Genomic DNA, 13,013 nt, shown 5'->3' on the forward strand with positions numbered 1-13,013 from the left:
CTGCTCAGTTAAGTCCCAGCCCTGATCCATTTTGTCACCCAAGGCAAGTAATGTGAGAGGAGACAAAATCAAAACTTAAATCTCAGTTCCCCAAATCCCAAAAGCATAGGCGACACCCATTCTCGCAGTGAAGAAAACAGGAAGGGGGTAGGGTAGGGCTTGATTAGCAGAGATGCAGGACAGAAGAATGACGCCAGTGACTCAAAGTCCTGCCATGAGTCCCAGGAGGGCCCTGGCCTTCTGTATGGCCCAAGCTATGGGGCATTTCTCTGGCACATGGATGGAGGTCATCTAATCTCTATAGGAATCATACCAGTCTCATTGTGAAAACAGTTTCTGGGGCTTCTATTGGTGACTTTCTCCTTTCCCAGATGATCACAAACCCTTTACCTACACTCAATTTCTGAAGGGGCAGAAAGGTGGAACAGACAACAACCGTGGGAAATCATAAGCATAGGGTGATGGAAAAACCCAGCTCTCTCTCTCTGACCAACATATACGCAACTACGAAATTTCAGTTAAGACAAAACTAACACAAAATGAAAAGGTCTCAAATTACAACTGAAAGATTTGGATTAAACTCCAAGCAGAAATCCTTCATAGTTCCCTTAGTGCAATTGAGCATAGGAATTTTCCTTTCAATCCTAAAGATAAAGTAGATTTGCTTCTTCTACTTACATCTACAGAAACAACACGTCTCAGAAGAGAGAAGCAGTAGAAATTTATTTTAATATGTCTCGATCCACCAGCCCGACAGATGGCTCCAGGAGACGACAGGTGGGCCCTGGGGCTCAGGGACCCTCCCGAGCATGGCACTGGACTCTTACCTGTAGATAGGGTCCTGCATCACCAGCATCTTGCTCTCATCCCATGTCCACTCCTTTTTCTGCAATAAAAAAAGCTGTAAATGAATAAGTTAGGCTTGTCCTCCGCTACAGAACCAGGGCACACGTTGAGTGACTAATGCTTATGCAAACACATGCCTTTGCTCCCGGTCTGACTTGTTCCCTCTAAGAGGCCTAGAGTTGATTGCTCCAAAAGGACAAGTGGAAAATGTCATGTCTGGTCTGATCAGTTTCCTTCAAGCACTTTAGGAGAGTATCTCTCTAGGGAGCACAGGGTAGATAGGAGCCAAGGCAGCCTCAGGGGACCACAGGCCGACAATAAACTAGGATTTCACGGAGAAATCGCCAAGAAAAAAACAGATTATACATTACTCCAGAGAAGTAGGAGAAGCAAGAGGAACAAAAGGGAAAAGGGGGCAAAGAGGCTGTGAATGATGCTGTTAAATGCACAAGAAATGCAGACCCCTTCCTCTCTCCCTTAATAGGTAGGGGAAGCCTGGACACAAGCCTGGCAAGTTAACTAGTATATCTGCAGTTACCCACAAGAGGATATTCACTCTGGCTGTGAACCTAACTACTGTGAACACAGAGGAGACCCCTGAGCAGCTGGGGATGAAGACAGGAATGGGAATGAAGGGTGGGGAGAGAGAGAATTCAAGGGCAGTACTGGAGACGCCAGATGCTCGATCAAGTGAGTAGCACCCCAATGTGTTGGGGAAGCAATGGGATCAGCAGCTACCACATGCCCTCAGGTCCCACCCACAGGTGCAGGGACAGAGAATCCTGCTTCACCTTCACTGGCCTTGTCACAGAGGCAGTGCTGTCCAGGACAACTGGGGAAAAACACACTCATCTCGCCATGAAAGAGAGAATAGGGGTGTGGGGTGCTCGTTAACAGCAGGGCTGAAATTCCCATCTCGGTGGGGACGGTGGGGCACCTTGTTACAGGATCCTGGTAAGGGGGAAGTCTAGGCTCCCCACTCAGCCTGTGCTGGCCTGGGTGGGAGTGGGGGGCAGTTTTCCTGTGTGTTTGGCTGGAAGAGAGTGGTTATTGTCAGTAACTTTTCTGCCTTGCTAGGCTTCCCCTGTCCTCCTCCTCTGGCCTGACAGAGAGCAGGCTTTCATTGGGACATCTATAGCGCTCCCTCTGCCGTATCTGGGTTGCTGCCTCCTTCAGCTCCAAGTCCGGGATATATGAGGTGAAAAGAACACCCAGGGAACTCACAGTTACGTGATTCCTTGGGTCCCCAGCCAGTCTGCCTTCTTCCACCTCTCGGAATCTTATGTTTCTTTTATAGATAACGGCCAGGGTTGTTCAATTGTACATTAGCAGGAGGAATAGGGAAAATGCATCTATCCCACCTTCCCAAAAACGAAAGTCTGGTTTGTACATTTTTTTAAACTCCAGATGCCAGGGCTCCACCTCTTTGGAGTCACTCATACAATTGGTCTAAGGTGAGGCCCGGTAACCTGCAGCTTTAACAAACACTTCAGGTGATTCTGATGAGACCCTAGGGTTGAGAGCCACTGTTCTACACCAAAGAAAGGTTCAGCTGAAACCCCCAACAGGAGGATCTCTTTCCCACACAGCATCCTCCTCTGGAGTCTCAGGCCTGGCACAGGGGGGTGGGGATGGAGGTCCCCTGACCCTCTAAAGACAGTCAACTGACTACAATCCATTTACCACTGTCCCCGGCCAGGGCCCACTCTCGGTGTTAGTCAATAAATGGCTGCTATGAATGAAACACTTGGAGGGGTAACAGCAGAGGCTGCTCTGCTCCTGGGGGAATTGAGCCTCAGTTTTCCCGTCTTATTATTAGGAAAGTCTGCTCATAAGAGTCCTTGCTGCTCTGCTGTGATTTTCACAGTTAACAGCGGAGGAAGTAACTCAGGGCACCAAAAAGGCCATGAAACTGAGAAGCTGCCACATCCCTGGCCCCTTTCTGAGGAAAGCAGCCTGGAAAAGGGTTCTTTCTGAGTGTAGTTGATTTGGTTTATGCTGAGGGCATCTGATGACACCAACCTTGCTAAGCTGGCCTTTACTGACTGGGCTCAGGATCAGCACCTGGCTGTCCATGCGGGAGGTCAAGTGCCCCAGAGGGGCTGGCACAGATCTGCCCAGTCGCTGAGCTCCAGGATGAAAAGACCCAATTCTACCCAATCAAATTCTACCTGTCTTTGGAGAATATCAAGTCCTAGACTGAGCCTAGGCCAAGCCCCAGGAATGGTAGGCGGTTTTTGTGACCAGCCTTGCATCTCTCCACTCAACTGACGGCACCGCTGAGGAAGCAGAGGCATCACCTGTCAGCCCACGTCTCCTCCCAGCCTGGAAATAAGCCTCCGTTATCAGAGGCGATCTGGGCAAGACTCTTCCTGTAACTAATACATTCATCAAAAGGAAAGAATAATGAGGCAAAATAACACAGAACAACTATTTTCTTTCTCCGGAAGACCTGAATAGGAGGTTGGAGAGACCAGGCTCCCAGGGCCCCTTGTGTTAGTTCAACAGAAGGGTCCGCAGCAGGCAGAAAATACTTTACTTTTAAATGAGGTACCAGCATCCGTATAGACTATCCTCACAATACCCAGAAACCACTTTTCAAGTATTTTCCTTTTCTGAAAATCCCATTAAAATCCAGTCCTGTCCCTTTAAAAGTCTCAGACTAATCCTTGGATGAGTCTATCAAATCTAAGAAGGGATCAGAAAATTATCATGATAAGTCAAAGGGTTGGGGGGTAGAGGGGACTCACCAATGGTTCAGTTATTCAAGAACCTAAGGCGAATATGGTTGGAGCTTTCTAACCCAATCTCCTCACCGCCTGAATGATAATCCAAGAACTTTACAACTAAAGGGTCTCCACTCTTCCTACCCACACACTCAATACCCTTCCTACCCCATCATCTTTCAAGTAAGACCCTGAGCAGTGCAGTGTCTTGAGCAAGGTGCCCCCCTAGTTAATAGCCCAGTGAGACTGGAACCAAACTCCCTGATTTTCAGACGGGGTGGGGACTCGTCCAACTGAGAGTCGATGCAGTATCACCAACAGCTTAACTCAGAGGGAGGCTCCACGCGTCCACTCAAGGACAACTTCATCCTTCTCTCTCTCTTGTTCTGAAATCCTTTCTCCTATCTCCTCTATTTTCCAAACGTCCTAGAGAAAAAAAGGAAACACCACAAACAAACCATCCCCTCTTCACTTTTCTGTGTAAAAATATTCTATGGAACAAATTTTAGGGAAAATATTTTTTCATGAGAAGGGAAACGGGGGGAAAAAACTAACAATCTAGCTTTATGGGATTATAAATCAAAGTTGGCTTCAACCATAGGATACGAGATGTATTACGGAGCGATAATTACCGTCAAACTCAGTTTAACTGTCTTCAGAAAACACACACAGCTCCAAGTTATACCTGAAGTCAGGTTTTTTTTAAATGCTTGAAAATAAGGGCTTGGAGTCTTGGTAGCTGCATGAGGAAAATTCCAGTTTTGTTACCTGCTATCCTGAATCGGCTGTGGTCTCCAAGATATGCCAAGACATTTCAAGTCCAGATGGGAGCGGGAAGGAGGAGGTGGGGGAGAGGACAGGAAAGAAGGAGGGACGCTTCCCTAAGGCTGTCAGCACCTCCCTGAGCGCCTTCGAGGGAAAGAGTGCCCTTCGCAGGCATATTTACTGCACACAGTCCATGAGGACCAGCAGGACTGAGCGAGGCTGCTCTTCCGCCTCCATCAACCTCAAGGCCAGGCTCGGGCAGGGCCTCACCGGCACCACTGGGAGCACTAGCGCTAACAACAGTGGCAGCAATGAGGCCACGAAGCTAAGAGCTCAGGGAGACAAAGATTTTCCTCCGCACTAGGCTCCGGAAATATAAAGGAATGGGGGAAAAATGTGAGTGGGGAGGGATTGCCTGGTGGAGCAGGCTGATGCCCCAGGGGCAAATGCAAGGCATTCTGCCCTACCCCAACTCTGTATGTGTAGATGTATAACTCCCTTCTCTGACTTCTTGTCCGCTTTGTGCCTGCTAAAGACACTCATGGCATTGCTGAGCCTTTTAGAAAGCCTCTGAACTAGAGTTTATTGACTCGTCTCTCTCCCACACCAGTATCCCCTCTCCCCTTCTTTTTCTTCTCTATGAATTCCTTACTCCAAGGTAATTCAAAAAGTCAATGAGATATAGAGTAGCTTAACTTGGAAGGCTCTGCTTCCTAAATTGGCTAGTCAAAATTTTCTGGAGAAAGGAAGATGCGGTCACAAGAATGTATCCTACAGACCTCCAATTATAGGGAGTTTAACCAACCAAGAGCTCCAGCTGCTGCATTCTGAAATCCATCACTGTGTTTGCGCAGGGGCCTGGCTTCCCATAGGCTATTCCCAGCCAATGACAGAGTGTGCGGGGATACTAAGGCAGACTCATTCCCAGGAGACTCAGGAATTCTCCAAAGATGACTTTGGCTTCAGAACTCCCTGACGGCCTTGCCAAACCTTTCTCGGGCCGCACTGCAGTCTAAGAGACTTTCACCCAACCTTGCTTCCTTCCTTCCTCTCTCCTTCACTTGGAGGCAGACCCACTCTGAAGTCTGACAGCTATCCCAGCCTTTCCCAGATGCCTCCCCATTTTCTCCCACAGGCATTTAATCCTGTCTTGGCATTTGCTTCTTGAAGGACCTAGAATAACATAGAAAGTGAGAAGCTGAGAAAGGAAAGATATAGGGAAGTCATCTCTAAGCTGCTTCATTTTTTATTCTCACAAGAAATTTCCCAGTTGACAAGGGAAAAAAGTCCTTTCTTCCACTTAAGAATGTTTATATAATGCTTCCTTTACACTATCAAAATTGATCTCAACCTTAAAGATAAACATTGAGGCTCAGAGGAGTTAATTTACTTATCCCCATGGCCACCAAGTCCAGTGGTAATTAAAATCCAACTCATCTACCTCTAGACCCCATGTCCTCTTTGCTCCTCTGGGTGATGAATCAGATTTTCACTCTCCACTGCCGGGAAGCTCTTCACTTTTGACAGAGGGAGCGGGTAAAGCGGGGGTGCGGGAGTATGCTTTTTATAAGACCACTGAATGGGGTAAGCACATCCTTGATATAGGGCCCTTCTCTTTCCTTTATCTAATGAGTGCAGACGTCAAGTCCTCCATGGAAAGTTACAGCCATTTTGTGATTTGAAAATCTCCTGGCAGGGAACATTACCCAAGGAATTCGTTCAGAGGTAAGTCTGCCTGGAACAGTGCCAAGAACAGAAAACAGAGTCAGGGATAATTACCACAGTGATCCACCTCCTTTTGGAACCTAGAAATGGATATGGCGTCTTTGAAGCCCTTCCCTAGGAACCCAAAGTGGAGGAAGAATTTGCATTGACATTTTTGCCTATCCCTACTGGAAATTACCAGTAGGTACATCACAAAGTCTGCCAGCTTCACCGTTACTCATGTTCCAGGCAGCAATGGTGACTTCTCAAAAATTAAAAATAAAAAAGCCTTGCAAAGGCCATATTAACCTGGCTTGACAAGTTCACCACGCTTCCAGATAGAATAGGATTAGCCTGAAAACATAGCTATCACCCATCTTCAGGGACAACTTATGGATAAAGAAAACACATTTCACAATTGAAGTGCTAGTAAATCCTCACACAGTGCACGCAATTCCTACTATGCCTGTCTTAAAACTAGCAGAAAATAAAGAAGGCCTAGAAACATAACATAGTAGAGAGAAGACTGGACTAAGTTTAGCCCTGGCTCTGTCAGTAACTACCTGGGTGGCCTCAGGGCAGTCACTGGGCCTCTCCTGTCCTCTGTCACCATATCTAATCACTTAGGGGATCAGAGTAGATCATTTCTAAACTTTTTCCTAAATTTTGGTTCTATAATTCTAAGTGTCTCCTTTTCTTACCCAATTAGATCTGAGTTCTGTGTTTCCATAGTAACTAACACACTCTTCTTTGGGCAAGACACTAGTTTACCTGCCGTGCGATGGCCCAGTGACAGTACAGGCTAGAAGTCAGAGACCTTGGATTAATTAATTAAGCATTTCTTGTAAAGTAGCTTTTCTCTAAAGGAGCCTGAATAGATTCATACACATACATAGCAACATGGCAGTGGGAAGAACTCGCTTGGGATTTGAGCAAGACAGGCATGGTTCAAACCTTGACTTCACCACTGATGGGACTTGAGTTCTTGGGCAGGTTGCTCAATCTTCTTTACAAAATGAGCATAAGAATGGTACCTACCTCACAGGATGGTTGGGAGAATCTAGTAAGTGTACAGTGCATCAAACAAGGCCTGGCAAACGCCAGGTGCTCAGTATCAGTGCTAGCTATTTTTGTTAGCTGTCCTGATTATCATCTCAGGGTATAATTACTTTCATCAGTCTGCTCCCTCTGGTCTTCTACATTCCCAAACAGGTGAAATAGGATTGAGAGAAGACACGGTCCCTGCCCCTAAATGCTCACAACCTATGGGAGAGAGATAAATAACTACAATGCAATTTTATAGGAGCTGTAATAGACCTATGTATGCATATAGCACCATAAAAATAATTAATTTTGCTGGAAAAGGTCCATGACTAATAACCCTATGCATCCTACCCACTTCCTTGAACATGGTAGACACACAATAAATATTTGTTAACGAGAATGATGAAGCCTTTCTAGAATGCTGCCTTAAGGGATCCCAACAAAGTTATTGGTTTATAAGAGAAACCACATGAAACTGAGGCCCTTTAGCTCCTTCAGTAGAACAATCCTTTGAATGAAGTTCAAGACTAATCTTTCTTATTCAGACGTGCGCTCCCTAGCAAATGGTGCTATAGTGTGATTCCAGTATTACAATAAATAATCATTATTATATACACAGAAAAGATAATTACTTGGGCTTAGCAGGGAATTGAAGAAAATGCACTGATTGAGAGACATCAAAGTAAAGCCAATTATTTTAGTAGCTGCGTTCACACCACAAACACAACCTAAGATTCATAAGGAATTTGAGATTCATTATCTGCTGGCATCAGTTCAACATGGCAGCATTTTTAGACACTTGTTAATATAACCAAAAAGATGTCTTCTTACATCTCAGTGAGAGATGATCACAATATATTTGGCTACTGCCTACACTAGAATAAAGCACCTGAAGATCAGAGTCACTGAACAAGTCCTAAACATAATGCCACAGAGGTTAGCAATTTCCACTGAGGCCTTTCCATGCTTGGGAAAGGCTCTCATCCTTGTTTTTTTAAATGGGCAGACTGACAGGAGGAGAAAGAGGGAGAAGAATACGACAGTCAAAAGTAACAAACTAAACTACATTTAATCTAATTGCTACTATTTCTTCCTGGTTTAATGACATTATCATACACAAATCATGTTCATTCATCCAGCTAGCTAACAGGCACAATAAATGAAAACGCACTGTATGTGACAGGTGCCCAGGTAAGTGCTGAGCTTAGGAAGATGGCCCTTGCCCTTAAAACACCCTCTGGAGAGCAGAGAATTCCTATCAACATGCTTCTTTCCCCAGCCAGGAGGCATTCGCCAGTCAGGGACAGGCAGCGGAGGGAGAGGAGGCTCGGTGGCTACTTTGGGAAATGTTTGACCTCAGAGGATCCTGTCTTACCCTAGAGGATGTGCAGCCAACAACATACCAACCCATTTGGCCTCTGGGGTCTCCTTTTGAGACCAGTAGGTTCTCCAAGACCTGAATAAGTACAGGTGACACACACACACACTGAAAAGCATGGTTCCAGAGCTGGCAGTTCAAGTTCTCACCTAATCCAACACTTCATTATCTAGTTGAAGCTCAGAGAGGCAAAATCACTTGCTCAGACCCACACAGCCGGAAGGGAAGACCCAGGACTAGAACCCAGGTCTCATCTCAGTCGAGGGCTCCTTCTGGCATGTGAGACTGACCCAGTGAAAATCAGTATGTCTGCAGGAGGAGGGGACTAGTCAACATTTTGACCAACTAGTGCAGCACAGGCACTAACTAATCAGTAGAGAACGGCAGGCTGCACGTGGTACTGGTGCCCATGGCTGACTATCAGCCAGGACCGTTTCTACACCTACAGCTACATGGCAAGAGTGCTGGTTCTTAACCTGATCAGGACAGCCATCACTGAAATCTGCCGACTGCTCCATTTCCTTGCAGACAAGTGTGGCTCTGCTCTCATCAACTCGCAATTCTATAAACAGAGAGAGACACACAGAGACAGCAAGAGACACAGAGAGAGAGACACAGAGAGAGAGAGAGGTGGTATCAGCACTCAGATACCAGAGGACAGTCACATGGGAACAAGATGACAAAGAGGGTGATTGCTGTTAATGTGCATTCATCTGTCAAGGCGGTGTAAAATGAAAGCTGTGATTAAAGGCATTATCCAAATCACAGCCCCGGCCCTGAAACGGACACCGGGCGTGGGTGGGGAAAACAAGACGGGAGGCTCCCCTTTCACAAGCCTGGCATGAGAAGAGTCAGATCTAGGAAAGACCTGTTAGATCACCTCTTTTCTGTGCCAGCTGGAGGGTGAACCCACACTGGAGATTAGCAGGGATGGAGTTTCAAAGTGAGTCACAAGGTCCCACGGACTCCCTGGGGAAGACGCTTCTCCAGCTCAGCTTTCATTTCCTTAATGGAAGGAGGCTGGCTTCTCTGCCAGGTGACACCTCAGCACACAGCTGTCCTTATGTGTTGTGTGATCTTGAGCAAAACACTTAGACTCTCTAACCTCAGTTTTTGACATGCAGAGTGGGCATTACACTGCACATGGTACACGATTCATGGGGGACAGATGGGAAATAGGACTGTCCCCTAAGGGCAAAACTATGAAGTCACCCCATAATGGATCAGATCAGAGGTGTACTAACCCAAAAGGGACAGAAGCAGCCCCAGGATAGCAGGCCTTGAAATCTAACCTATTCAAAAGGAAACAAAGATTATGTCGCTGAGAAGTACACTGGGGTGCTGGGGAGATGTAGGGATTGTCAGCCATGGAAGAAGAGATAGGGCTCAGAGAGTCAACGAGGCAAATGCTGACTGAGTGTCCAACAAACTCCAGGGACAGCATGTGCCCAACAAGGCCACTTTGAACATCCAGTGGACCCATTTATTGTGGAGCCAGAGGCCAGGAAACATTCCTGTCACGCAATTAGCTGACTTGCTCCATCTCTGTGCTCACATGACAACCTTCTAATATTCTGCCTTCTCACATCACTTGCCTCTGATAGACAAAAACGTGCTTGTCAGGCTAAAGTGGGGATCTGGTCTGGGACACTATTTCACGTCTCAAAGTGAATAAAGAAACTGGCAGTCTAGCTTATACATCAGGCTCTTTTGGGCTTTGTCAGTGTGAGTTAGCATCCTAAGGCTCATAGCTTCGAAATTGATGAGTCGGGGTTTCAGACTCTGAAAGGCTGACAGCTCAGCTGCTGGTGAGGGAGCAGTTCAGTGAGGAAACTGTTTGGCTGTTTCCTGAGGTGACTGGGTGCCATGAATGCTGACCAAGTGAAGCGTCCACAAAATTTTCCTAGCAGGACTGATGAAGAGATGAGTGATAATGGGCGTGAAAGCATCTTGGAACCTGGAAAATGCCCACAAATCTCAATGATTTTATCAGTTGGTACAGGACGGCACTGAGCTGCCAGTCTCCCCTCACGTGAAGGGCTGAGTAAAGCTATCTGACACATGTGACAAAAGCCAAGCTGGGATTCTGTCTGGCTCCCTGAATCATGAGCCTGGGTTGCACGGGCCCACCTTTTTTCTCTGAGGATCTCTCTTGCTTTTCCATTTACTGTCATCATCCATAATTTCTTTAACTGGGGCCCAGGGACTTCATCTACCTGACAGGCCTCAGCTTGCTTCAGCAGCTCTCCTGCTCAGAAACTCCTGAGGGAATAATATTCTAAAGATTGTCCCATGGCTAACCACTGTGTGCATGCACGCAAGGTGGGGGAGGGGCGGAAAAGATACCTCAGGGTAAGAACAAGATGGGGACCATGGTCCCCACAGCGGAGGCTTATAAAGTCAAAGATATTTAATAAGCGATTACAAATTCCCTACAATGCGAATTTTGAAGGAGTTAGTTCTTTATAAACAGTATACCACATTCTATGTTTTTCCTAATACTTTCAACTTCATAGCCATGAAACACTTTCTAGACCATCCCTAAAGATATTTAGGGAACGCAAGAGAACAAGTTTTGGTTTAATATAGGGGAGACCTTGGTAAATGCCCAGCCGTCCAGAGATAAAATGGGCTACCTCAGGAAGCAGTCACGTCCCCACCACTGGTGGTGTCCAATCATGCACTGGGTAAGGTCTTTTGCAAGGAGGATACAGAGAAGATTTAAACCCTTGAATTAACAAGACAACTACCCCTCAACATCCCTCTCAACCTCTTGATTCTCCAAGTTTATGTTGTCTACTATATGTGTTTCTCTTTGCCTTCCAGAACCCCTAGACTCAAGGTCTGCCGTGAGTCCCATCTGAATTAAGAGCATCTTAGTTTTGGAACCGAAGGCAGCTCAAGAGGTCTATATATTACTATGTGATGGTGCTACCATCAATAAGTATAAAACAAAGTCATCATAAATAAAAAAGGCATCAGCAGAGTCAAGAAACAAATTTTAAAAAAAGACTCTCCTCACATATCCTCAACCAACCAACCTCTTTTCCATTTCTTTTTGGAAACATACACTCCATCCTCTGTCCATTATGCAAATATAGCCTTTCCCAAGGGTTAACATCAGTCTCCCCCAACACATAAAATTAACACCAAACAGCCAAGTGTTTAAACAACATATGCTCACTTGCTTGTCTCCCCCCAACTCAGAGGAATGCCCACAGTATGGATCAGTACCACCTGCCCCCCCCCCCAACCCACCCCCGCCTTGGCCATGCCCCAGCCTTCCCACACACTGAACGGCAGCAGTGCCTGGTTCTCAAGGGACTATTTAAATAGATGGGCTGTAACAGGACAGAGGAACACGCAATGGGGCTGGATGCCACCTCAGGTGGGACTGAGGGTTGTTCCTGCAACAGACGGGGCAGCTGCTGAGGGAACCTCCTCTTGTCCACTCCCCTGCCGAACCCTGTTACTTGTCATCACTTGAACTTAAAGTACTTCCCAAGATCAAGACTCAAAGGTAAAGGTATCAAAGTAGGGGAGAGGCTGAATGCAGGGATGATAGGAGACGACCCTGTCACCCATAGGACACCAGAACTGATTGAGCCAATCGGCTCACTAGGCCATTGGCTCTGCCTCACTCTCTGCTCCAGCTGCAGCCTCTCAACACTGCTGCTGGTCAAAGCAGACCACCTCATCAGATAAAGAAAGGATTCTGTCCAGACAGTGGCCTAGAAGGAAAAGGCATCCCACACCTAGCTTCCCCACTTCCCTCTTCACCCCTGTTTCAGGTTCAGAACCACTTACCTTCTTCTTCTTCTTCAGAATCACTTTCACTCCATCCACTGAAACCATGATGCTCACTTTCTTCTTCTTGATATTCTTGGCTTTAAACTCATACTGCAAGGGAAAAGAGAACAGAGAAGCTCATTCCAATTAGATCAGTGCATCTGCACGGCTCCAGCTAGTTCATGACCTGGAAAAGAGGGCCACAGACGAGTCTAGGAAGCTGGTACAGTTCCTGGGGACATGGAGCACCTCAGGGGACAATAACAGCAGGTGGATGTCTGTAGGCAGGGGATCATGCAATCTTTGGATTGGAACAGGGACTCTGAATGATCATCAGTTTCACCAGTGAGCCATCAGGGAGGACCATAGGAAAGGACCTAACCCACCCTAATAAGATAAAAATGGAGTCTACTTTGAAAATCTCATCAGAAATCCAGAACCCTCCCTTAATAACTCCTTCTGGCCATTTAATGACTTTGTCAGGCAAGTTTTCCTTGTGTCTACCCAAACACTGCTAAAACTCTATTTGATCCTCAATAAAGATTAAGAAAATTTGGCACCAGTCTTCGATGAGGGTTTTTTAATACACAAAAGTATGAATTCTAAGTTATTCTCTACAAGTTCAATTGCCAAATTCCTTTATCTGTAGGTCAGTCTCCAAGTCTGCCCACAGCTCTGTTAGCCTGAAGGTTTTGGAGACAGAATATTCCAGAAAGGATGTGACCAATGACATTTATAAGGGAGGGCATTACCTCACAACT

The 13,013-nt window shown here is 46.3% G+C and overlaps 1 protein-coding gene across 9 annotated transcripts in view; it reads right to left on the reverse strand.

Moving 5' to 3' along the window:
• Nucleotides 1-13,013, reverse strand: part of CUNH1orf226 (chromosome unknown C1orf226 homolog) — a 213,897-nt gene that overhangs the window by 80,440 nt on the left and 120,444 nt on the right. For 6 of the 9 annotated variants that reach the window (XM_070608218.1, XM_070608215.1, XM_070608216.1 and 3 more), the window contains 2 exons: nt 12,271-12,363; nt 828-901 (listed from right to left, as the gene is read on the reverse strand). In XM_070608218.1, coding sequence (XP_070464319.1) covers nt 828-901; nt 12,271-12,363 — 167 coding nt within the window. The remainder of the gene's footprint in view (nt 1-827; nt 902-12,270; nt 12,364-13,013) is intronic. The other 3 variants (XM_070608217.1, XM_070608214.1, XM_070608221.1) reach the window with 1 other exon arrangement.

The sequence above is a fragment of the Equus przewalskii genome, unplaced genomic scaffold (assembly GCF_037783145.1).
Source record: "Equus przewalskii isolate Varuska unplaced genomic scaffold, EquPr2 ChrUn-5, whole genome shotgun sequence".
Classification (NCBI taxonomy): Eukaryota; Metazoa; Chordata; class Mammalia; order Perissodactyla; family Equidae; genus Equus; species Equus przewalskii.